The sequence below is a fragment of the Onychomys torridus genome, chromosome 13, assembly GCF_903995425.1.
Source record: "Onychomys torridus chromosome 13, mOncTor1.1, whole genome shotgun sequence".
Taxonomy (NCBI): Eukaryota; Metazoa; Chordata; class Mammalia; order Rodentia; family Cricetidae; genus Onychomys; species Onychomys torridus.
Genome location: NC_050455.1, coordinates 27,240,217 through 27,264,747, shown reverse-complemented (window position 1 = coordinate 27,264,747; position 24,531 = coordinate 27,240,217). Strand labels below are relative to the sequence as shown.

Here is a 24,531-nt window from a genome sequence, read left to right as displayed (position 1 = left end):
CCAAGTTAGTTCACCTGCTGAAGCCCCTGAGGGTCTGGGTCTAGGTGTCTCTCTCTCTCTCTCTCTCTCTCTCTCTCTCTCTCTCTCTCTCTCTCTCTGTCACACACACACACACACACACACACACACACACACACACACACACCCCTGTGATCTGCACCTGGCTACCCCCACCTGCTGTCAGCAGGATTTTGACTGTTCTTTCTCCTCTTGGTAGACAACTCTTTGTGCCCTTGGGAGGAGGAGGAGGAGGAGGAGGAGGAGGAGGAGGAGACCTCTCAGTTGGTAATCTGTGGACGGATTGTGTGCTCCCTGCCCGACCTGTGGGCAGCCTCTGCATGTGTAAAACAGTAGCTTTGGGTCATGGCTCTGCCCTGAGACTGCCAGTCCTGGGCAAGGCTTGGGCTCTTTCCCGGTTTGGCTTCCGCCTACCTAAAGCTTTCTGCTGGTGCAGAGCCGACACCTTGTTTGTGGCCCCTCTGGACTGGCCCGTCCTGCAGTCTTTAGTTGGTGGTGCTGTGCCTGGTCTTTGAGGCTTAGTCACTGCCTCCTCCACTCCTGCTTTCCCGGGGTCCCAGGATAAATGGTCTCACTGTGGAGCCCCGGCTTTCTGGAACTCTCTACGTAGTCTGGGTTGGCCCAGAACTCAGATCTGCCTGCTTCAGACCCCAGTATTGAGACTGAAGGTGTAGGCTGCCACAGCCCAGCCTTTTTTCCTCATGTTACCATTCTCAGGTACACAGTCTGGGGACTGTCACAAGACTGTGCAACGGTCACCATTGTTATAATTTAAAATATTTCTTATCATCTCCAGAAGAAACCCCATATCCATTAGCAATTACTTTTAACTTACGCATGAAAGTTGTACGTATTTTTATGGAGTCTCTGATGATGTCTCAGTGCTTGTACAAACTTCGGGGCTCACAGCGCAGTAAACCCTTCTCTCTCTGGTGAGTAGCAGTAACTTTGGTTCCCCTCCATCAGTCCCTGGTATTGACTTGGTTGTTGTTGTTCCAGGTACTGACATGGACTTTTTATTTAGTTTTTTAACGAGTGTGCATGTGCGTTCCTACGTGCACACACATGCCATGGCTTGGTACCATGCTGGAGTCAAGTACACTTGAGACATCTCACCAGCTCCTGACTTGCGCTTGAATTAAAAACTTTGGCAGGATCGAGAGATTTGTTCCCCATCTCTAGTTGCTTATTTAGAAATTTCGAGACAGGGGCTCATAGCTGAGGCTAGCCTCTAAGTATGCTGGTCTTCAACTAAGAATTCTCTTGCCTCAGCCTCCTAAGTACTAGGGTTACAGGTGTGAGCCTCCATGCCATCTTCTCCTGTTAGTCTACCTTCTCTCTCTGTGGATTTTTCCTAAGCTCGACATCGATTTATAGCATATGTAGCATTTTATGTCTGGCTTTTAAAACCCCACCTTGCTCAGTATATATGCAGTAGTCTCTACATGCTGCTTAAAAGGGCATGGAACTAGGTGGTTGTCATGTGATAGGCACAGTCCCAAGAAGCTGTCTTCCTGTTGAGGATACTGGGGTTCCAAGTATGGATTTATAAATGAGCAGGAGAGACTTGGGCTGAGATTTCTTTCTAGGATTTCCCTCTTGGTCATCCTTGGCCTTCTCGGGCATACATTTTATTGTTTCACTCCTCAGTGTTTACATGCACATGTATGTGGTATACCCTGAAGAGGTGAGAAAGAGCCAGGCATGTGGACTTTGGTTGTTGGAAAAAGGCATGGCAGTGTGGTGTGCATGTGATGACAGTGAGTGACTGTACTTCCTCAAGAATCCTCACATGCCAACTGAAGGCTGCCTTTTGCTAGGGCAAGCCTTCCAGAGCAGCCTTAGAGTCTCACCCACAAGCTCTCTGTGGAATGCCTAGACAAATACTAATACTGTGTCCTAAGCTTTAACATATTTAATTCCAACAAACCTAAATGAGAAAAGTGAACTGAGTACTGTGTTTCTCTGGATACATGACATAGCCAACACTTAAACCCAGTTCTTTTTTTAAGATTTATTTATTTTATGTGTATGAATACATTTATGTGTATGCATCCCATGCATGCCTGGTGCCCATGGAGGCCAGAAAAAGGCATTGGGTTTCCGGAACTGAAGTTACAGTTGATAGTGAGTTGCCATACAGGTGCTGGGAACCAAACCCAGGTCCTCTGCAAGAGCAGCCACTGTTCTTAACTGCTGGGCCATCTCCCCAGCCTCTCAAATCCTATTCTGTCCAGCTGTGTCCAGACCTTCACACTTGTACCCAGAGGTATATTTTACGTTGAGTCTCTGTTCCTCCTTCTGTAGAGACCTCTGAACCAGACAAGGCAGCCACAACTGCATGGCTTCTGGCTGAATACCTGCTATAATGTTGTAAAGAGATTAGAAACCAGGCCTTCTGTGGACAGGATCTCATGTCTTCTCTTGTAGTCAACAGGAAAGCTGGGTGTGCAGTCACATCTCTGCTAGCCTCGGAGCTGACCAAGGATGATGCCATGGCTGCCGGTCCTGCTAAGGTGCCCAAGAAAAGTGAAGGAGTCCCCACAATCCTTGAGGAAGCCAAGGAGCTGGTTGGCCGTGCAAGCTAAGCTGGTCTGTGGCCGTTGCTGCTCCTAAGTGAAGCCTCGACTGTCTACCTGCAGCATGTGCCTAAATGGTCCAGGGGGTATCCCTCTGCAGTGGCCACTCCACCACCTGACCCTGTCTGTCTGTCTGGCCTGCTGCTCTCTGAACATCACATACAGCTTCAGCTCCTGGAGGCCAGAAGGAAAGGGCAGTGGAGGGTGGCCTCAGCCCGGCCCAGCCATCCCTGGCTGTGGTATTACCAAAGCAGGGTCCGTGTTTGCTGCCTTAACCCTGTCTCCTCCATGTTATCCAGAGGTCCTGGTCTCAGACAGAACCCAGCCTGCTTTCTCAGCCCCACTTTCTAGTGGGCCTTCCCCTAGGTCAATCTTGCTGGATTTGTGCTTTTCTTTTGTGGTGTCTCTGGCCCTGAGAATAGCATGGGACTTGTGACCCTTTGGGCTAGACCCCTTCTCTGCTGTCACCTCTGCTTCTCCTCCTGGCAGTTATTTATTACTAGTGCTGTGGCATTGGGAGCTGCTTCTGCGAAAGCTGCTCCCCCTTCGCCCACTCTCCTGGGGAAGGTCTCCCAGGCAAAGGGTCTCAACCACTCTCCTCTTCCCACTGTGGCCCAGGTCTGAGCCATAGGCAGGTAGCTAGGGCATAGCAACAGTGTGGGGCCTGCCCGCTGCCATGCTTTATGCCCTTGCCTCCTGGACCCTCTGCACCAGCCCCTCCCCCCATCTCCACCCTGCGACTGAGCCCCTCCCCTATGCTTTCCCAGAGCTTTGGTGCATCTCATTGGGAATGTGGGCTGTAGTGTGACCATCCCAACACCTCACCCCTCCATCCAAGGAAATGGGAGGTGGAGCCTCCTGGCTGAGAAATTGTTTTGCAAATGGATCTATTTTTATATGAAAAAAATTTTTTAAGAAAAATTACTTTGGTCCCCTTCCAAAATAAAAGAGGCTTTGATGGTAGGTTCAAGCATTCCTGAACATGGCCTAGGTGTTGGCCCCATCCCTCAAGACTAAACCCTGAGGCAAGGCAGACCCTTCCCTAGCATCAGTTCTGGGGCAGGAGAATTTCTCTGGTTGGGCTGGGCTGCACCGTGGGGTAGCAAGGGCGCCAATCGTGTGTTCTCATGAATGTATTAAATTATCAGGCCAAATGTGCAGATGCTAAGTAGACGCTGAGGAGTGGGCACAGGGTTGCCCACCCCCACCACTGTGTAAGCAGTGAGTCAGACTGGGTGGCCCAGACCTCAGTAAGCTCCAAGTCTCTGGCTTAGGGTCACTTTCTTGTCCTCCTTAGCCCCTTTCAGCTTCCCCTCCAAGGCTCCAGAGAATGAGTGATCCTGTCCAGGCTTGACCCAGAATTAGAGTCGCCAGAGCATGGCAGGTTAGGAAATGCAAGGGCCAGTACAGGGGCCCCTGAGGCAGGGAGGATGCTTTGGGTTGCTAGAGCTTGTGTCTGAAGGAGCAGTGGCAGCTCCCGGGCTACTTTCTGAGAAGATTGGTACAGGGTCTGGTCCTTCCCTGAGCCGCCTCCTTGCTAGCTGACATCTGGGGCTTTGACCTTTTCTTTTTTAATCACTTTTGCTAAAATGCATTTAATTAAAAATTTTTTAAATAGAGGGGACAAAATGCAAACCCCTTGCCTCCTGGGCTTCTGGGATGCCCTCACCTCCAGTTTGATGGGTTGTTTCCAACTGTCAATAAAACATTGAAATCGACTCTTTCTCTGGCTCCTTTGTAAACTCTGGACGGATCTTTTCACTGTAGCGGCCCAGGCGGCTGTGAGCCCACTGTTGGCCACCTGACAGACAGATGGGTCAAAAGCTAACTGGTCTGGCAGACCTGAGTCGGCCTGGTGAATGCATGTGGTTTCTGCATGCCAGGGCCCCTCTCGGGTCTGTTTTCCACTGTTTACTTCCATCCAGCTTCTTCTCACACTGTGACCCTTTGGCTTGGGGCCCTAATTTTTACCTCATGTCAAACTCCCCACTTTCCCAGCACCTCCAGATGCTGGGATGTTTTCTGGACCATACCTGTGTCCTCCATCCCCACCAAGTTAATCCTGAGTCTGGGGTCCCGAGTCTGCCCAACCTGGGTCAGAGGCCCCAGACCAAACACCAGAGGACTTGCTACTAAGCTGTGCTTGCCCAAGAAGTTGTAACCCCCACAAAGACACCTTACAGTGAGCAGGCCAGTGATAGACAGGGCTGGCCCTTGGACAGCTCTTTACTAGAAATAAAACCTTTTAAATAGCCCCTGGCCTGTGCCGCTGCCACCCTCACCGTGGCAGTGGCCGGAGGTGTGGGGGTGGCTACCTGTCTCTAAACCTAGAGGCTGTGCATTTCATCTCATGTTTTGGGGCCCACACACCAATTAGGGGACCAACCACAGCTGCTCATTTGCCCTGCCGTCTGCTGCCTTGCCCGGAATAGAACCCAGGCACCCAGCACCCCGCCCTCCCCAACACCAGGCTCTGAGAAAACCCTGCTCTCTCAGCAACCTCACACACCACCACCCTTCCCACGCAAAGTCAAAGTCGCCAGGAAGGTTTGGTTTCCATGGCAACAGACCAGGAGGTGGTAACCAGAATCCCAGGGAGGAAGCCCAGAAATTGCTCTTCTGGCTCTTTCCATGGACATGCCCTCACTGACCCTCCTGGAAACCTGTGGGCCTGTTTCTGTCATTCTCTGGATCAATCCTCCTGACTCCCCAACTTGCCCGGAGCTGCAGCAACCCGGGAATTGGATTAGCAGTTCTGGAAGAGGGAGGGGAGTGAAGAAGAGCTGCAGAGAAAGAAGAGGGAGGTGGGGACTGGCTTTCAGGGCCATCTCCTCCATCAGTGCCCTGGACTCCAAGAAGAAAGGGATGGGCCCTCCAGTTAGGCTTTGCTGCGTAAAAAGAATGGGAAGGCAAGTTTCAGTTAGAGAAACTGAGGCCAAGGTAGGGGCCTGGTCTCCAGAGAATTGCCTCCCAGGTATTCACTCCCACTGTTTTCCCCAAATCTCTAGGTTGCTGCAGTGGAGGAGGGTAGGCAAAGGAGAGCCGGCCCTCTGGATCAGCCCCCTCCGCAGCTAGTGGGGAGGGGCGGGGCTCTCCCAGCGCAGGAGTGAGTTCCCGCCCCCACTCGTGCTCCCGCTCCCCCCTCCCACGCAGGGTCTCCTTTTCTGCCTGGAGACAGCGCTGAGCATAAGTCTGCGCACTCAATCTCCCCACCCCCACGTTGGACTCGCCAGCGACAGCAGGGCGTGCGGATCCACAAGCACCATTTACAGTCCATCACGGATTAGAGACACCAGGGTACTGGAAGCATGCGCGCCATATTGGACAGTCCCATGAGGACCGCGCGCACACACGCAGATCGAGATGCTTAGTGACACAAAATCAAGACCCAACTGTGACCCTTCGATTCTGCTATTCAGGACAAAGCCCTCGACTCCACCCACATGTCGTGTGTTCCATCTCATAAACAGACGCAGTCAGCCTTTCAGAAGAAACCTTTTTTTTTTTTTTTTTTTTTTTAATTTTCGAAGAAAAAAGCCATATAAATATTAGAGTATAAAACTTGCGAGAGATATCAGAAGGGGGGTGGGCAGGAGCTACGTGACTATGCGAAGAGAAGCTTTTATAGAGGAGTCAGTACAGGGAGGGGTCGCCGCAGCGTTGTGGACACAGCACAAAACACAGCACGGGCTGCGCAGGCAGGTTGAGATTCAAGGACAGACGGCTGCGCACAGCCCACCGCCCGCTGCCCACTCGCCATCACGTAAAAGCACACCACACTACACTATTGGCTATTCTACACCAGCCGGGGGAGGGGGCTTCTACACTACTGTAAGGGCTGGGGCAGAGGAGGGCGGGCCGAGGAAGTTCTATGCACAAGGAGGCACTGGGGGGCTTTAACCAGTCTCTGGCCACGAAGGGGCGGCCTGGGGGCTGGGCAGTGGCCTTCTGAGAAGAAATGGCACCTGGTAAGGTGGAGGCCAGGGGCTTGAGGACTACAGGGGCCCAGTGAAGAAGCCCCATCATTGGCTGAGACTTTATGGCCGCTTGGTCCCTTGTTCTCCCTCCTTGACTCAACCCAGGGGCCCCAAATGGCGTTGCCTGGCCTCCTTTCCTGCTAGGACCACGGACCCTTTCACCAGGGGCACCTCTGGAGTACCCAGCACCCACAGAGGCCCCGCTTTCCTCTCTGGTCCTATCCACTGAGAGGCCTTCTTAGACTGAAATGCCAGCTTGAATCCCTTGGTGCTGGTGGCTCAGCCCAAGCCGCTCAGGCTGACCCAAGGTGGAAGGGTCTGGCCTGGTGTTTGTCTATGGCTAGAATTGGGGGTTTAGGCCAGTACCCTGGGTACATACAGAGGCCCCTGCAAGACCCTGTGACCTGGCTGTTGTATCCACTGCCCCTCTCCACCGGTATACACTCAACTTCCCTTTAGCTTACCACCCCTACTGTCTCCAGACATGCAAAGGAGTCTCTTCTTTCAGAAGTAGGGGAAGTCACAGCATGCAGAGGGAACATCAAACAATGAAAAACAAAAGACTGGTCCCCAGGCATTGAAGAGAGACTTGGTAGCAAAATGCCTTCCCCAAATCCAGCAAGCATCAGTACCAGGGGGATGGTGACTGGGTCCCCCGAAACGTAAGCGTTGGTCTCAGGCTCTAGAAGGAAATGGGCAGACTGGTACCAAACCATGCTTTGGGGGGGGGGGGGACGGACACGGGGGGGGGGGGGGGGGGGGGGGCGGGGATCTGAACCGGAGGAGAGGCCAGAAGGTTGTAATCGTCTCCCAACTCTTTCAGAACTAGGAGCCTGCTGAGGTCACCTGTCCCCTCCCTCAACAGCCCAATCACCTTGCTCGAGAGAGGGACTGAAGGAGTGGGTGGGGTGGGGGAGAGGGAGGCAGGAGAGGGAGGAGCCTGACTGAGTGGGAAGGCCGAGGAGGAGTTCATCTGTAACTGAGGGAGTGTGGCGTGGGCTTTTTGTGTCCACACTGACCCTGCTACCCACGTGGGCACAATCACTGATTGGATGGGGGTTCCCAGCAGAACTGTTTGCATATTCAACCCCTAGGGCACAGAGAAGGGGGTGTTGACTTGGGCACTTGTTTGTTTCCCAACGGGGAGCATGGCCTTGGCTCCTACCAGTATCCTGGGGTGAGCCCTGAAATGTTGAGGCCTGGGTACAAGTAAGGACAAGCTGGACTGGCTGGCTGGGGTGGGAGGCTGCCCTGTGCTCAAGGCCCGGCCTCCATTTTACTTCTTCTCTTTCTTGCCCGACTTCTTCTTGTTGCCGTTCCCGCCTGCTGGGGCCTTGCTGTCTCGTTTGCCAGCCGCGTTGGCCAGGGTGGCATTGCTACCAGGGATGTACACATTCTGGCGGTAGTCAGGAACGTGCTGCAGGGTGAACTGGGGTCCGTAGCGAGCGCTCAGGCCCATGGTGCCAGCACCCCCTCCCAGAGTGGAGCTCCCATCAGCAGCTTCTGCAGAGACAGACAGGAAGAGCAAATGGTCAGGTGGGGTCAGTGACTGGCTTATCAGCAGTCAGTGAAGGCCTCTCCCGCACCGCACCGCACCGCACCCTGGAACCCGACCCCCGGGAATACGGTGGTCACCAGGGCGTCCCCATGCTCAAGGAGTGACAAAAAGCAGGTTTGATTCCCAGCTCTCTGTCTTCCTCAGCAAGTCTACCCAGCCTCCCTATGACCCTCTATTTCCTAATCCATAAAACGAAGGTAGTAGAGTTTCCACTTGGGGCAAGAATGAAATGAGAAGATGCTTCTAAAGGGCCTGGCTACCTTGGCATGTGGTCAGTGCTCACAACAGGCTAGCTAGCATTTCTCTGCGGCCTCAAATACTTGACCCTGGCCTCCACACTGGACTATGCTCTGTGCGTTATCCTTCCCTTACCAAGGCCCGGCCCAGCACGTGCACTCAGCAGTTCTGCCATTAACGCGTATGCAGGGGTGTTCTTCCATTTATCTGTACATATGTCTGTCTGTGGTGCTGGGAAGTGAATGCTAGCAGGCAAGCACGCCCCAAGCTGAACTACATGCCCAGCCCTTCGTTTTGGGGTTGGTTTTGTGTGTGTGTGTGTGTGTGTGTGTGTGTGTGTGCTGAGACACGGTTTCTCTGTGTAACAGCCCTGTGACCTGGAACTCATTCTGTAGACCAGGCTAACCTTGAACTCAGAGATCTGCCTACCTCTGCCTCTCAAGTGTTAGGATTAAAGACACGTTCCACCACTGCTGGGTGTAGTGGATAGCCATCCCAGCATTGGCCTGGAAGTTCCAACCCCCATTGAGGCTTCGGTAATGGTCACGCCCACAAGGCAGGGCAGAGGAGGAAGCAGAAGACCAAGGATGGGAAGAGGTCTGGCGCTTGGTGCCCGGACGCTGGACGCTGGAGGTAGACGGAGCAGAGTTCTCCAGAGAACACCGCCGGACTACGTTATACCTTTGCCAGACCCTGCAACCTACCCCTTCATTTGTAAGTTACCCCACAAAATAAACCTCCCTTTTAACTACGTGGAGTGGCCTTAATTTCACCAATAGCTGGATACTTCTTGTTGTTTAAGACAAAGTCTCACACGGGGAGGGTAGTGGTGAGGCATGCCTTTAATCCCGGCATTCCAGAGGCAGAGGCAGACATATCTTAGAGTTTGAGGCCGGCCTGGTCTACAGAGCGAGTTCTAGGACAGCCTAGGCTACATAGAGAAACCCTGTCTTGAAAAACAGAAACAATAAAGGACGGTCTCACTGTGTAGCACTGGGCAGGCTGGAAACTATTTAGACCAGGCCTACCTCTGCCTCCTGGCAGCTGGCTGGGATTACAGATATGTGTTAACTGGGATCTCTAATCCCAGCCTAACAGAAGCATTCCTTTCTTTTTCTGTCCTCCACCATGCCCAACCCCCTATACTAAGGATCTGGGCCTTGTACAAGTCCTGTGGCACTTGTTTTTGGAGAAAAAGGTCTTGTACCCTGGAACCCGACCACTGGGAATACAGTGGTCACCAAGGCAGTCTCCTTGCATAAGGAGCTGGGGGAGAAGTCAAGAGTGACAAAACACAGGTAGCTCAAACTAGAAATCCTCCAGCCTCCATCTCCTGAAGGCTGAGATTACAGGCCACACCAGGCCTGGCTGTATCCACTTCTTGACAGCCTTGGACTGTCAGCTGTGGCAAACACATGTATTCATGTATGGTCCCTTAAACCTCAACATAGCACTCAGTCAGGCATGGGGCTCTGTCCTTATTTTTACAGACTAGGGGGCCAAGGCTGAGAGAAGGCTGGTACCAGATAGTATGTCTTATAGTGGGACTCCATCCTAAGTGTATCTAAGTGGTGGAAATAGGTTCCTTTACCACCAACACCAACTTTGGACCATATCCCTGCTCTGGGGGTAAAGGAGGGTTGCCTCTCACTCCTGGAGATGATGATGGTCCTGGGGACAGATATCTTAGGTACAGCACAGATATGGGGCTGTGTACATATGTCTGTCTGTGTGTACATATGTCTGTCTGGCTGTGTACATATGTCTGTCGGTGCCACTTAGGCCAACTTCTCACTGAACAGAGGAGGAAAGCGGAGCTCAGGGTGGCACACTTGCTTAAAATGCAGGTTCCTGATTTGCATGGTAATGCGCTCTCCAGATGATCTGAGTCCACATTAGCAGCTGAAGCACAGAAATACCCATCCTGGGGGTTCCGTGAGGACTAAAGGAGACCGACACTCAGTGCTCTGGCACTTGACAAGTGTTCAGTAAATGCCAGGCACAGCTGCCTGCCCTCCTTGTCACCCTCTAGCCATTCCACGCTGATTGGAGCTGGGGTGGGGGGGACTGGGAATTTGCCTCCCAGATTCTCTCCATGACACAGAGGGAGTTAAAGGCCCAGGAAGGCCCTGCCCTGCCTTACCGAAAGCTGGAGAGTTTACCGCCTCGCTGCTGCCTCCACCCTAGACCTTGGAGCTAGTAGAGAAGGAGACTAAAGCCAGAGAGGTTGAGTAATTCTGGGACATCAACCAGGGATTGAGAAATCCAGACAGGAAATACTTCCAGTTCGGGTAAGAGGGGAAGGCTAGAGAAAGGAAGAGCGGAGGTGTGCCAGGGTCTCTGGGCCTCTGCACTCCAGCGTCTGGGTTTTCATGGCCCTCTATATCCAGACCCCAAAGTCCTGGAGCTGAGGGCCTTCTGGGAGCCTGGTAGAAGGGAACAGCTGCCCGGTCCTATCCTTCTCAGCCCTTTCATTTGCTGACATTTCCCTAATTAACTCCAGGAGGTAGCAGCCTCCAAGGCCCACCCCTCCCCTCAAGCTGACAGCCTCCTCCAGCTTGGGAATGGAAGGGGGAAGGGCCCAGATCCAGTTTCAAAGAGCCAGGATTCCAAAGTGATTTAGGGGCTTAAGATAGATGTGTGTGTGTGTGTGTGTGTGTGTGTGTGTGTGTGTGTGTGTGTGTGTGTAAGGAATGTGAGGGAATGGAGAAGGGAGACTGAGCAGAAAGACAGGAAGTACTTCACTGAGTGACAAGGGAGTTGAGGTGGATGGGGGAGGGGGTGGAGAAGATGGAGGTGCCGAATGCCGCAGAAACTAACTGGAGTCCTGCCCCATCAGCTCGGCCTTAAGGGGCTGTGAGATCTTGTCTCAGGGCCTCTATCTACCTCAGCTTCCCCATCTCTGAATCTGGGGGCTGAGGGCTGGGGGCGGGGAAGCGGGATTGCCAACTTTGACCTTCTGGTTCAGAGACTCCAGTGGCCTTTCTCGTTAGATCCTACCCCGCAAGGCTTGGCCTAGGCAAGGGCTAGGGTTTTCTTAGTCCTAGAGGACACAGACTTAGAAATACAAAGAGGCAGGACCTCTTCTAGCTGGAGGAGGGTGCTGGCTTCCTGCCAGCTCCAGACTCATTACCACCCTCCCCTGGTCCCTTTAATATTACCAGTCCAAGTTAGACAAAGGCCCCACAATGGCAATAGCCAGCGATAGGCAAGGAAGCCAGCTCAAAACCGCAGCCTCCTGCTGGGTGCGCCTCCCCCACGCGTTTGTTTAAGAGCGCTCTCAAGGGTCCCCTCCCTTCTCCCCTCCCTGGGCCGGCTCCCAGAGCCTCTCAGGCCCTGAGACTGGGAAGTAGGTGTGAAAATAAGAGCAGGCCTGACCCTGCCACCTCCACCCTGGAGTCCGTTCCCCAGAGCCCCAGGCTCAGCCTTGGGTCAGGTCCTGTGTGGGCTGGACGGGCGGAGCCCTGACGGGGGAGCATGCATGCGGGAAGGTTGTGGGCCATAAATACTGCTTCCACGTCTGTTTTTAGCATCTAGATTTGGGCTGAAAAGCTTGCTTTCTGGCCTTAGGGCTCAAGGCCACAACAGCTAAAGAGACCTGTTTACTTCCCTCAAGAGCTGGACCTGGCACCGCCCCAGGCCCAGGCCTGCAACTGGCCTCTCAGGGATCTCGGTCCTGTCCCCAGAGGTGGACAGTCCCTATCATCTTTCCCGTCCTCTGCCCTTCGGTCAGCCGTAGGCCAGGCATCATTCACTCCTACAGACATGAGGGTAAGATGAATAAATCATGACAAGTAAAGATATATGCTTTGCAGCTATCTCTGAACTTTGGGCAGATGGTGAAAATTTTAATATAGTTCGCCTTGTGCAACAGTTTAAGATGGGCTTATACTAAAGCTGTATATAGCTGGGGCAGTGGTGGTGCACTCCTTTAATCCCAGAGGCAGAGGCAGGCGGATCTCTGAGTTCGAGACAAGCCTGCTCTACAGAGTGAGTTCCAGAACAGCCAGGGCTACACAGAAAAACCGTGTCTAGGAAAAAAAGTATATATTCATCTGAAATTCATATTTAACTGGGAACCCTGGGTTTTATCTGGAAACTCTAATCAGGGAGAATACTGCAGCCTCTAGGTCCAGTCAGCTAAGAGAGAAACAGGCTAGATCTAAAGGCCAAAGGTGACCGTGGAGGAAAGCATGACACTGGGAGCAGAGCTGAGTTCGAATCCCAGCTCTGCTGAATCCTGGGAAGCTCCAGGTGAGTGGCATTTCACATCCCTCTGCTGAACACAGAGCATCAGAACTTGCCTTACGTCTTGCTATTGTAGAGAGGATTAGTTGAAACAAAGCCCTAACGTCTGGTTAGCACACATCCTGCCATGATAACCTGGATATTTCTCCTGGCTTTCTAGCTGGTCAGGATTCAGGTGTGAGTCCAGGGCCTTAATCTTCTATAAGCTTCTCCTAGACTCCTCTTCCCTGGGCCAGAAGTTGGTCCTTAGTAACAGGTGTTCGATTCTTTTTCTTATAATGTATTCCATTTTAATTTAGGTTTTTGGATTAGAATACAAAGTAATGAGTTTCACGGTGGCACCTTCACAGGGATGTGTAATAGAAGTTAGACTCTGATTCTGGGATGCACTTGCCCAGCATGTACGGAGTCCTGGGGCTTTGACCCCAGCACCTTATAAACCAGGCATAGTGTCACTCGGCTATAATCCCAGCATTCAGGAGACGGAGACAGGAGGATGCATATAAAGTTGGAAATCTTCATGAGCCCCTATCTCGGGGGAAGAAAAATGCTTCTCTTGCTTCTCTATTCTCCCTACAGGCCAAGAAATATAATGACTAATCAATTACAGCACTGTTACTATAATCACTGTCTGCCAAGCCTATGCTGAGGACGTCATGTGTGACCTTCAAACAGCCCAATGAGTCCTATAAGTATTTCATAAGTGAAAGTTGAGGCCCAGGGGGGATTAATAGTTTACCTAATGCCTCATCCCTAAGTGGGGATAGCAGGATTTGAACCCAGGTTGGCCTGCTTCCAAAGCCTGTGCTCTCAAGTGTTAGTGAACCGATTCTGCTTGCCCTGCAGAGGACCCTTGACTCTTCATGTGCAACCACTGGCCGAATCAATGTTACCAATGAGGCTCTTTCTCAGCCATGTGGGGAAATTACGGTCCTCATCTGGAGGCAGGGGGAGCCGAAGAGTGGCCTGCCGGAGTCTCTTGGGAACATCCCCACCCACTATGGGGTCTAACCTGTGCTAGGCCCAGGGCCATACTCTGTGCCTCTTTAGTCCCCACAATACCACAGTGGGGTTGCTGTCCATTCTCTTGGCTGAGGAAGAGAACCAGCTGCTTTAAACCTCATCAGTAAGTGGAGGAGATGTAGTGTCACGTGTGCTGGCCCTTCCCAGCGTCAGACTCGTCTGTTTTTCTGTTTGTTTTTTGAGGCAGGGTCTTGCTTTGTAACCCAGACTGGTCTCAAACTATTGGAAATCCTCCTGCCTTCATCTACAGAACGCCGAGATTACAGGTGTATGCCTCCATGTCCAGCTCACATTAGACTTGTAACTCCTTCCTTGACGTCTCCTCGGTGAGTGGATTGATGACTTGCTCACTCTGCTCTGGGTGCCTTAGGGACCTCCCAATCCCTGTGTTATCCCTCGACCTGGAGCTAGGTCATGGAGGATCACCTGCTCTTCCAGAGGAGCCACACAGACCAACACCCCATCCACAGCCCTGATGGCAGCACCCCCTCCCTCTGTCTTCCATCCTCCCACACCCACGGGTACCACTTACCACTGGCAGAGGCCAAGATCATGGCTTGCAGCATCTCTGTATCAAACTGGTTGTTGGGCCAGGTGCCGGTTTCATCACCATTTTGGGAGCTGGGGAGACAGTGACAGGGTCAGCAACACCCCAGGTCAGCCATGCTCACTCCCCCCAGCCTCTTGCCAGGGTTCCCAAATCTAGTGCCTTATTTCCACCCCACGCCTAAGACCTGTTTCCCAGTGGAGGAGGGGCGTTTATATAATCCTTCAGAAGCCAGACCCCAGTCCATTCCCTGGGCCAACTTCCTGCTGTCTCGGGGCATTAAACGAATGCCACCCCTCCATCCTTCAAGATAAGCTGTGATCTACTGTCTATTATAGTTTCCCAGTAACTTCCCTTTCAAGCTCTCTCTTGCTGATGCCCAGAAATGTCAAACCACAGCCTTTGTTTTAACAATGTAAAATAAAATGTGACGCAGGGGATTCTAAAATTCACCGGGGCTGGGCTGGGCCTTGTGTGATCCTGGAACTACTGGTCGCCCACCTGCTCCTTTGCTACACTGACCTCTGATCAGTGTCAGCCCCCTACTGAAGCACTCAGTAGGGCACCTGGGCAGCCGGGCTTCATTAGGTCACTTCGAAGCGCTGTGCATTGGAAACATGAAATGTTTGCAAAACTATTAAGAGTGCTAAGAAATTGCAACTCACTGTGCTCAGTGTGGACCTTTCCCATGGTGACAATTTCCATGTCTCCTTCCTTCCTCTCTGTCTCTGGCTGTCCCTGTCTTTTGTTTGTTTTCGTGACAGTCTCACTCAAGTGGGCCTCAAACTCACAGTAATTCTCCTGCCTCAGCCTCATGAGTGCTGGGATTATAGGTACATACAACCATACCTAGCCATCATATGGATTTTCAAGGATCAAATTATTCTAGTTTGCAGGGGTGAGGGAAGAAACCCCACACCTATCTTGCCCTACACACATCCTGACACGCATTGGCACCATCTGGCACAGAGAAGATCCCCCAGTAAACAATCACTGCCTGGCTGGGGCTGGTGGTGCACGCCTGTAATCCCAGCACTCGGAAGCTGAGACAGGAAGATTTTTGAGAGATCAGTCTGAACTGCATAGAGGTACACTTGCCTCAAACAAGCAGATAAATAAAAGTTGCTTGAATGAATGGGAAGAGATCAAGGGAGAGTTAGGTCCCTATGGAGTAAAAAGAAGAATTTGGCACCAAGGAAAAGGCTTCAGGACAGACCTTGAAGAGTGGAAACCTGCCTCAAAAAAACCAAAACCAAACCAAAACAGGGTTTTATGTAGTGCTGGTTGGCTTAGAACTTGCTATATGCCAGGCGGTGGTGGCGCACGCCTATAATCCCAGCACTCGGGAGGCAGAGGCTGGCGGATCTCTGTGAGTTCGAGACCAGCCTGGGCTATAGAGCTAGTTCAGGACAGGCTCCAAAGCTACAGAGAAACCCTGTCTCAAAAAAAAACAAAACAAAACAAACAAACAAACAAAAAAATCAGCTGAGCCCCAAAGTCAGAGGTGGGCCTGGGTCATACAGAGAGAGCTTCTTTCTTAAGAGAAGTCAACAAAAATGAAAATAACTGTAATGAAGAAGCCTGGGGACACAACTTCTACCAAGTGAATAAACAGCAGTTCTAATAAGGAGACAAATAGAAGCTGCTAGCAGGACAAACTGACACTAAGTGTTTCCTGATGTGGTCAGTGGGAAGTCCAAAATACCACTCATGGAATGTTCCTATGAGACTGTTGAATTATGTTGCTGTCTAGCCAAAAGAATCAACAGACCCAGACTATGGGCATTGAAATGAAGACAGTGAAGGCTACTGGTCTGGATGCTTTAAAAGTATCCATGTCATTTAAAAAAAAAAGGTAAGGAGGCTGTTCTGATTAAAGCAGGAGGAAGAGACATGGTAAATGTGATTCATGCTCCTTGATCAAATTCTAAATTTAATTTACAACGCAGATTAAAAGGGCATAGTGGGAGCGTTTGGGAAGGTTTGCTAGTGGACTGTGTCTAACAATGTTAATGTTAAATTCTTCAAATATGACCGTTATTTTGTGATTTTATAGGAGTCTTTAAAGGTATACTGTGTCCAATGTTGTGATGCCTGCAATTCTTTTACCTGAGAGGTAAAAGCAAGTCACCTTGGAGACAGAGGGTGTGGAAGACAGCTTTCAGGGTGCTCATGGGGTAGGGGTGGGGGTTGGGGTGGGAGGTGGCTATGTCCTCAGCTCTCAAGGCAGGAGAGGGGCATGTCCAGGTCCTAAGGAACTTGGGCAGGGGTGAGGGAGGGGTGTGGGTGGGGTGGGGGTAGGGGTGAGGGTAGTGACGCACCGGGGTTGGGGAAGCAAAAAAAAAAAAAAAAAAATTTGGCTTCTTCCTCAGAGCTCTGGAAAGCTCCTAAGGTGCTTAGAAGTTAGGTTGCTATGGTGAGATTTAACTATGTGAAACTCACTCTTGCTCTTGGGCAAGGATGGAGGGTGTGACGGTCCCCTTAGAGGACAGGAAAACCCTTGGCTTCATGAAACCAAGGAAACTTCAGTCTTATCTGACCGAGCTTGGGGATGGGGGGTGAGGTAGGGAGGTGTTGAGTGGGGGAGGGGGGACGGTGCTGCCTAGGTGAATACACTGGTGGTCTGGAACCATGGTGGACTGTCAGGAACAGATGGGCAGGCTGCCAGCTTTGTGCAGCTGGGCAAGAAATGATGGGAGTGGGGTGGGTTGGGGAGGGTGGGGGGTGGTTCTGAGCCCTGGACCCACCGGGCCATGTGTTTGTACATCGTCTATTTCATCCTTAGAACCACCCTGCAGAAAGGGTTATGATTATCCCTGATTTCCAGCAGTTGAAAGAAGGGCTTGAAGGCCTTCTCAAAGTCACACACAGCTAGTTAAATGACAGAATTGCAACTCCCAACTGGCCTGATATGACCCTAAAGCCCATGATGATCTCACACAGAGAAACTTGGCTTCAACGCGGCGTCCCTGGATCCCTAGGAGCAGATTCAGGAGACTCTTCCAAGATTTGAAGACAGTAAACATGAAGGGGGTGGGCAATTTAAGAACCCATTTTCCAAGCATCCATGTATTCGGGTTATCCTTGTGTGTGGAGGTTGGGGAGGAGTGTGTAAGGGCTGAGCTTCGATAAAATATTCCCTGTGTGAAGTGAGAAACCAGGGAAAGCCACACTGACAACAGCCTGTACTCAATCGTGTTAAAATGTTAGGATGTTTATTTAGTTAGCAGAGCAAGAACCTATTAGCACCTGAAAATATACATATTTATTCATAGGAGGTGTTGTTATGCAACACTTAAAAGCCTTTTGAAGAGTTTCTACTGATATGGAGGAATTCACCTGACATGTTATAAAGAAGAGAAAAATAAGCTACAATAATACTGGACAGATGACCTCAATTCCTATTTAAAAAAATGGTAAGAAATGTAACAGTTGACTGGTAATGAAAATTCTTATTGTGAACAAGTTTGCCAGACTTTTTAAAAAGGAAGCTTACGCATGCTGCTTGACTGTAGAAATAAAAATGCTTAGAAAGATGCATAATGAATATGTTAATGACTCACCGAATAAATTGTAACCAAAAGATAAAAATGGTGGAAAAGGAACATATATACTAGAAAGGATGAAAAGACTTCGGAGACACCAGACCAAATATATATATATATGTTTTTTTGAGACAGGGTTTCTCTGTGTAGCCCTGGATGTCCTGGTTCTCGCTCTGTAGACTGGGCTGGCCTTGGACTCACAGAGATCCACATGGCTCTGCCTCCTGAGATGAAAGGTGTGTGCCACCACTGCCTGGTTTAAAATGCATATTTAAAAAAAAAAATTTTTTTTTTTTTCCCAGACAGGGTCTCTATGTAGCCCTGGCTATCCTGGAACTCATAATATAGACCAGGCTGGCCTCAAACCTACAGAGATCTGACTGCCTCAGCTTCCAGAGTACTGAGATTAAAGACATTCACCCCCATGCCTGATTTTAAAAAAAAAAGAAAGAAAGAAAAGACAGGAAAATCTCAGATGAAATTATGTAATGTTTGGGATTTGCTTTGAAATAATCCAAGGGGGCACAAGGGTGGAGATCTCAGTACCACAAGACAAGACAGTACAGCAAGTTAGAGCCGGATAGCCAGACCCAAGACTTCAGCACACTGTCTATTTTCATATATATACTTTTTTCTATATTAAAATGTTAGTAGCTGGGCTGTGGTGGTGCATGCCTTTAATCTCAGCACTTAGGAGGCAGAGGCAGGTGGATCTCTGTGAGTTCAAGACCGGCCTGGTCTACAAAGTGAGTTCTAGGACAGCCAGGGCTACACAGAGAAACCCTGCCTTGAAAAACAAAAACAAACAAACAAAAATGTTAGTAGTTCTTTCCAGAGGAAGTTTCTCATTTTTTCCCTCTCTCTCCTGTTTTTCTATCTCTCTTGAGCTGCCCAAACATATCTGCTAGGAAGTGAACTCTGGCCTCTGGCAGAGGAGTAAGAACTCTAAACCTCTGAGCCTGAGCCATCCCTCCAGCCCCAAGAATGTACTACTTCATGAGCAAGATGGGGGGGGGGGGGGGGGGGGAGCTGTTATTTGTTTGTTGAACAACTGCCCAATCTAAGAGACAGTGGGGGTGGGGTGGGGGTAGTGTCTCAGAGGAGGCGTGGACGGCTCCCAGGTTGGAGAAGAATATAATAATGTGGAACCACAAAGGGGACACGGTGGTGCCAGAGACTCTGGGAACAGCTGCAAAGCCCAGGTTACAGCCTGAAGGAGAGAAACAGCTTGTTGGGCTCAAGGCTTGGGACGGCAGTGGTGTTGCGATCGGAAGCCGGAAGGATGACCCAAGAAGGCACAGTGTGGGAAGGAAAAACATGCAACTGGCAAAGAACTTTGGAATGTGACTCTTGCCCTCTGGCCTGGGCAGTGTGACCTACTGTGCCCTAAACTTCACCCTGGGTTACTGGAGAGTTCAACACTGGCGTGGTTGGCCAGAGGGGGGCAGACAGTGGGCAGAGAAGCAGTGGAGGGCTGTAACCAGGATTTCATTGAATAAGAGAAATTGCCTTTCTCTATCCTCTCACTCCAATATGCTCATCAAAATGGCAGCCAAGAGGAACACCCCGCCATTCTGTTCACTGGGAGAGGCTTCACCACAGGGCCTTTGCATAGGTTCTTCCCACTTCTGGAATTTTCTTCCTTGTCTTCAGTTGACTGACTTGCACTCATCCTTCAGATTTTACCTACCTCACTACCTTCTCATGTCTTTCTGCTCTCTGGCTAAGTCAGATGCCCATGGCATGCTGCCCTTCACAACACTCAGCACACGACCAACTCCTTGAGGTGGTGGTGGGGCATCTCTATCTACCCCCACGATGTACGGACTTCAGGAGATCCTCACTGACAGCTAAATGAATGAAGTGGGAGAGTGGGTACCTCTGGATCACACTCTGGATCACACCCTGGATCATACCCTGGTGCTTTGGCTGCATCTTGGCCACTTTGGGGCTGAGTCAAAAATGTCCCAACCGCAGCAAGTTAGCTATGGAAGGGGGGAGTCTCCTGAGCCTTTTCAGCTCCCTGTGAGCTCTGCTATGGACTCCAGGCCACCAAAGCCTCTCACGGATGAGAAGGGTCCTGCAGCAGGGGAAAAGATGCTCCCGGGGTACAGGAGGAAGAACTGTTGGGGCTTCCAAGACTAGCAACACCTGTGGCTGCAGGGCAGGGTCTTGGCTGGCCAAGGCAGGAGGACCTAATTGCACAGCATGTCTCAAAGCTGCTGTAACTCAAACGTCACCTCCCTGGAAGCATTTCTTCATCTCCCCTTCCCCTTACACCCATCCTCTTCTTCATGAACTTCAATGACCTGTAACTAGAGGTTTTCGTTTGTTTGTTTAGAGTGATTTGTCCACTTTCTTTCCTCCACTGGACTGGAAACTTCAGAGTTTGGGGATAGTATCTGCTCGCTTGTTCTGCCAGGCGTGTTAGCACAGTGCCTGGCTCACACTAGATGCTCAATAAAAACTCAATGGATGAGTATAAGAACAACCTACGGGCCAGCGAGGAAAAAGGGAACAGCTGGGGTCAAAGCAGGATCAACAGCAGCCCGGGCCTTTTCTAGCTGTCTTTAGGGGCCTTCTAGGAAGTGCTTTCCATTCCTTGCGCTGCAGACAAGCCTGCGCATGCCTGGGTGCTGGAATCAGCCTGTACTCAAGGCTTCTGAATTCTTGTTGCCACTAGGGCTGGGCCCCTGAGGAGAAAGCAGGGTGGAAGCCCCCCAAACTCACCCTCTTTGCATGCAGACAAACAGAAAGGGGGCGAGTCCTGCATCCCTCCCTGGACTTTTCTCAGCGCCTAGCTTCTGCCTAGCGGGTTGGCTCAGATCCCATCCCACGCCCCTCAGACCCACTGAAGGTCTTTCTGCTCAAGTCCATCCTCCTCCCCACCCCCATAGGGGGTTCCTGTCTCAGCAGGAATTTACACCCGATTGAAATGAACAGCTGGGGCAGCCAGGGCGGGAGGGAGAGGGGTGGGGGGGCAGCTATCAAAGGCTCTAAGTGTGAGGTGCGGAGGAGAAGGAGGCGCCTGGGTGCCGGCTGGGACAGGGAGTGTGTGTGTGTGTGTGTGTGTGTGTGTGTGTGTGTGTGTGTGTGTGACACAGAGAGAGAGGGACTGAGACTCTCTGACTCTGAATGAGAATAGACATAGAGACTGAATGACACAGTGAACTTTAGAACAGAAAGGGAAGGAGAGAGAGAATGGATAGAAGGCCACAGTGACACAGGAAATGATTGGAACAGGAGAGAGAGACAAGTAAAGGGACAGAGAGAAAGGACGAACAGTCTGGCACCAGGAAGAGTGCAATGTCTTGCTTCCTTCCGCGTCCACTGAGCACTGTGCCCCAGCAGGTGCAGGACAGGAGAGGTGCCGACCAGAGCGAGGGGACACAGGCGTAAGGGATGGAGAAAGGGAGAGGCAGAGAGCGCAGACTGAGACAGAGCCGGTGGGGGAGGTCGGGGTGGGGGGTGGGGGATGCAGGCTGCAGAAAGAGGAGGCGGGGACAAACCCCCGCAAGCAGACAGGGCAGGACAAGCCCGGGGTCAGGAGGCAGCTGCTGGCACGAGAATGGATCATTTCATAAGCAGTGCCACCTCCAGCGGTGCCTGCCGTTTCCTCTCCCACAGCCGAGCTCCCTCCCCGGCCTCCCTCTCCTCCACCTCCACTTCCCTCCACGGTTCAGGGAAGGTTCTGACTGGGGACAGCCTGCTTGTCTCTTGACCCATTTCCTCTGCTCAAGTCGCAGGTCAGGCTGGAGTGAGCCCGGCTCAACTGGGAGGGGAGAGTATAAAACAATGGATGGGGATGGGAAGCCCTCCTCACCCCACCCCTGTCCGTCCCTGGGTCTCACGGAGCCTTCAGGAGACGACGGGGGGGGTGGGGGGAACACCGCGCACGTGGCTGGGAGAAGGAAGGGGATGAGTGGGTGGATTTTGCTTCCAAAATAGTCGCAGTAGGCATCTCTTCTTCCTGGGGTCTGGGTAGCAAGCAGCGCCCAGGACACAAAAGCCTCCTTGAAGTCATGAAATGAGGGGAGAAGCCATTTCCAGAAAACGCCGAGCCCTCCCCTCCTCTCCTCCCACGTCATCAGAGAAGAGGGTGGGCTGCAGATTGTCACCTACCCGCTGGTGCCGGGTCTCTGGGCTTGAGAGAATCGCCAGTCGGTGTTGGGCGGGGCTTGCTGTGGAGAAAACAGAGGGGAGGTGGCTGAGTACCCAAGGGCAGTGAGTGGGGAAGGGGAGACACATCCCCAGAGGCGGGGGTGGGGAGGACCACCCCAGAGACTAACAAAACGTTTCATCTGATCACAGTGAACAAGCACAGATTTCTCCGCTCAAGCAACCAACACCCCCGACCCCCCTTTTTTTTCCTGCCCCAGACTCAGAACTTCTGGGCCAAAATTCAGGGCCTGAAAAGCGTCTCCCGTGGAACTGGGGGAAGGGCGCAGGAAAGTGCCCCCTCCTCAAATAGCAGAGAGGCTTTTCGGTAAGATCCCACCAGCCCCAGAAAGGAGCCATTCAGCTCCTCAGCCGGGAACAAAGCCTCAGCTGTAGCAAGATGGCTGCTGCTCTGGGTAACCCTTTTCGTGCCAAGTTGTGCAGGGACACGTTCAGAGGGACACCTCCTCCAGACCCCGCTCTCAAAGACCTCTTCCCACAGCTAAATACATTATTAATTTAGGAGTCATGCCAGCCTGGGCCTTTATAGGGCATCCAAGCCCCAGGATGCCTCTCACCCCCAGAACTTCATGCCACACAATGACCTGTGACTAAGGAGAGGAGAACAAGGCAGCTCTGTCCAAGGCAGGCCGAGAAAATGGCTGGGATGGAGTCCAGAGGGACCACATTCTACGGTCTCCAGCCAACTAAGTCTCCAGCACTTTCAAGGGGCTGATCTTGAGCCCTCTCCCACCCAGCTCAGTGTGCAGGGCTCTGCCAGCCATCACTTAATTTCTAAGTTCCTCAGGTCCTTCCAGGGGATGTGGTATCCCATCACACATTCTCCTACAGTCAAGTCTTTGCCAGTTCCTGGGATGTGCTGGTAATTAATTCTCACACAGGCTCCCAAGAGAAGAGAGTGTGAGCATCTCATATTACATTGGGGAGAAGGAAGACCCAGGACTTGCCAGTGACTCACACTGAGATTCACAGGTGACAGCGATGTGAGTGGAGCCCAGAATCCCGAGATTCTTGGTGCATTGGGTGCCATGAGCACCATTCTGGGGTTGCCATGGAGAAGGGTGCAGACCCTTGGCCACTGTACCCTTTGACAGTAGAGTGCACATGAGGGTGCAGGATTATGATCTGTCAGGGAGTCTAGCAAAACTCTACACCCACATGAAATGGCAGGAACAAGTTGTTCAGTGGGTGCTGCTGAGAAGGGGAGCCCCAAAGACTTTCTTCCATATTCAAGGTCATAAGGAGGAAAGAACTCCATCCTGTCTCATCCTGTCGGCTATCAACCATCTCTTGTCCAGCTTTACAAATTCCAAGTGCCAAGCTATTCAAAGTGTACACAGAACTTAAACAGATCTGGGTTAGACTCTCTTCTCTCTCTCTCTCTCTCTCTCTCTCTCTCTCTCTCTCTCTCTCTCTTTGGTTTTTCAAGACAGGGTTTCTCTGTGTAGCTTTGCACCTTTCCTGGAACTCACTTGGTAGTCCAGGCTGGCCTGGAACTCACAGAGATCTGCCTGCCTCTGCCTCCCAAGTGCTGGGATTAAAGGTGTGTGCCACCACACCCCAGCTGGGTTAGACTCTTTATCATCATTTTTTCTTAATTTGAGGGACTTGCTTGTCCTGTGAAAGCAACTGCTAATAACTACCCAAGAATGTAGGAGGGGCGAATGAAACACCTGCTTTTTTTTTTTTTTTTTTTTTTTTTTCTATTTTGTTTTTCAAGACAGAGTCTCTATGTGCAGCTCTGGCTATCTTGGAACTCACTCTGTAGACCAGTCAAACTCACAGAGATCCTCCTGCCTCTGCCTCCCGAGTACCACTGGCTCTTTAAGGAGGTGTTGTAGTAGGATTCTTTCAACCAACTATAAGAAGTATCTGGAGGTGTTTCAAAAATATAAACCCCATACCGCAGAGGCAGGGTTGAGAACGGACAGACTTGGAATAAAGCTTCTTAGTTTGTGAAGACATGCTTTTACCATTTCTGTTTCCCTGAATATGAGGGCTACCCCTGGCACTTGGTAGAAGCTGTGGTTTCCCATCAGTCAGAGGAGGGAAGATTTGCTGACAGTCTCTCGGGTACTTTGATCATTCTCCCCAAATCTTAACCAGATCTCTGGGCACATTTACAACGACGGAGCCAAAGCTTGGTTTTCAATCCCCAGAGCAGGGGTTCTCCAGGCTCCTACTTGCATGGGGAGGAAAGGGTAGCTGTGGCCACCAGGGTCCCAGGCCTTCTAGGACGGCTTATTGGCCAACCAAGGCCCTGCCTTACAAGAAGGGCGCAGGCACTGAGAGTGAAGGGACCCAGTACAGAGCCCCAGGCCCAGCCAGACCTGGGGCTAGCAGGTTCTACCTGTCCCGAGCCTCGAGGGCCAGCGTCACTCCTGACTCTGTGGAAATTAGACTCAGCTCAGGACGTTAGGGAAGTAACCCTGTGATGGGAGGGTTGGAGAGAAACTCCAGCGTCCTGGCTAGATCCTGGGCAGGAGCGACCTGGGAACCTCACTAGGTGTCAGTCAACCGCGAGCACTTCCGGGGCGGCCCAGGGGGTTAGTTGGGGAGGTAAGGAGCCGCGCAGGGGTGTGATCAGCACCGAGGGCAACCAGCCAGCCCTAGCCGAACC

At 51.6% G+C, this 24,531-nt stretch overlaps 2 protein-coding genes across 22 annotated transcripts in view; one reads left to right on the top strand and one right to left on the bottom strand.

Moving 5' to 3' along the window:
- Window positions 1–4,315, top strand: part of Diaph1 (diaphanous related formin 1) — a 94,454-nt gene extending 90,139 nt beyond the window's left edge. The window contains exon 28 of one of the 2 annotated variants that reach the window (XM_036204736.1): window positions 2,449–4,315. In XM_036204736.1, the coding sequence (XP_036060629.1) occupies window positions 2,449–2,606 (158 nt within the window). In that variant the 3' untranslated portion in view covers window positions 2,607–4,315. Of the gene's footprint in view, window positions 1–217; window positions 2,036–2,448 lie in introns of those variants that run through there. The other variant, XM_036204735.1, reaches the window with a different exon arrangement.
- A 1,797-nt stretch (window positions 4,316–6,112) lies between these two features.
- Window positions 6,113–24,531, bottom strand: part of LOC118594666 (protocadherin gamma-C4) — a 182,586-nt gene continuing 164,167 nt past the window's right edge. For all 20 annotated transcript variants that reach the window (XM_036204747.1, XM_036204748.1, XM_036204755.1 and 17 more), the window contains 3 exons: window positions 21,855–21,913; window positions 14,173–14,261; window positions 6,113–8,077 (listed from right to left, as the gene is read on the bottom strand). In XM_036204747.1, the coding sequence (XP_036060640.1) occupies window positions 7,851–8,077; window positions 14,173–14,261; window positions 21,855–21,913 (375 nt within the window). In that variant the 3' untranslated portion in view covers window positions 6,113–7,850. The remainder of the gene's footprint in view (window positions 8,078–14,172; window positions 14,262–21,854; window positions 21,914–24,531) is intronic.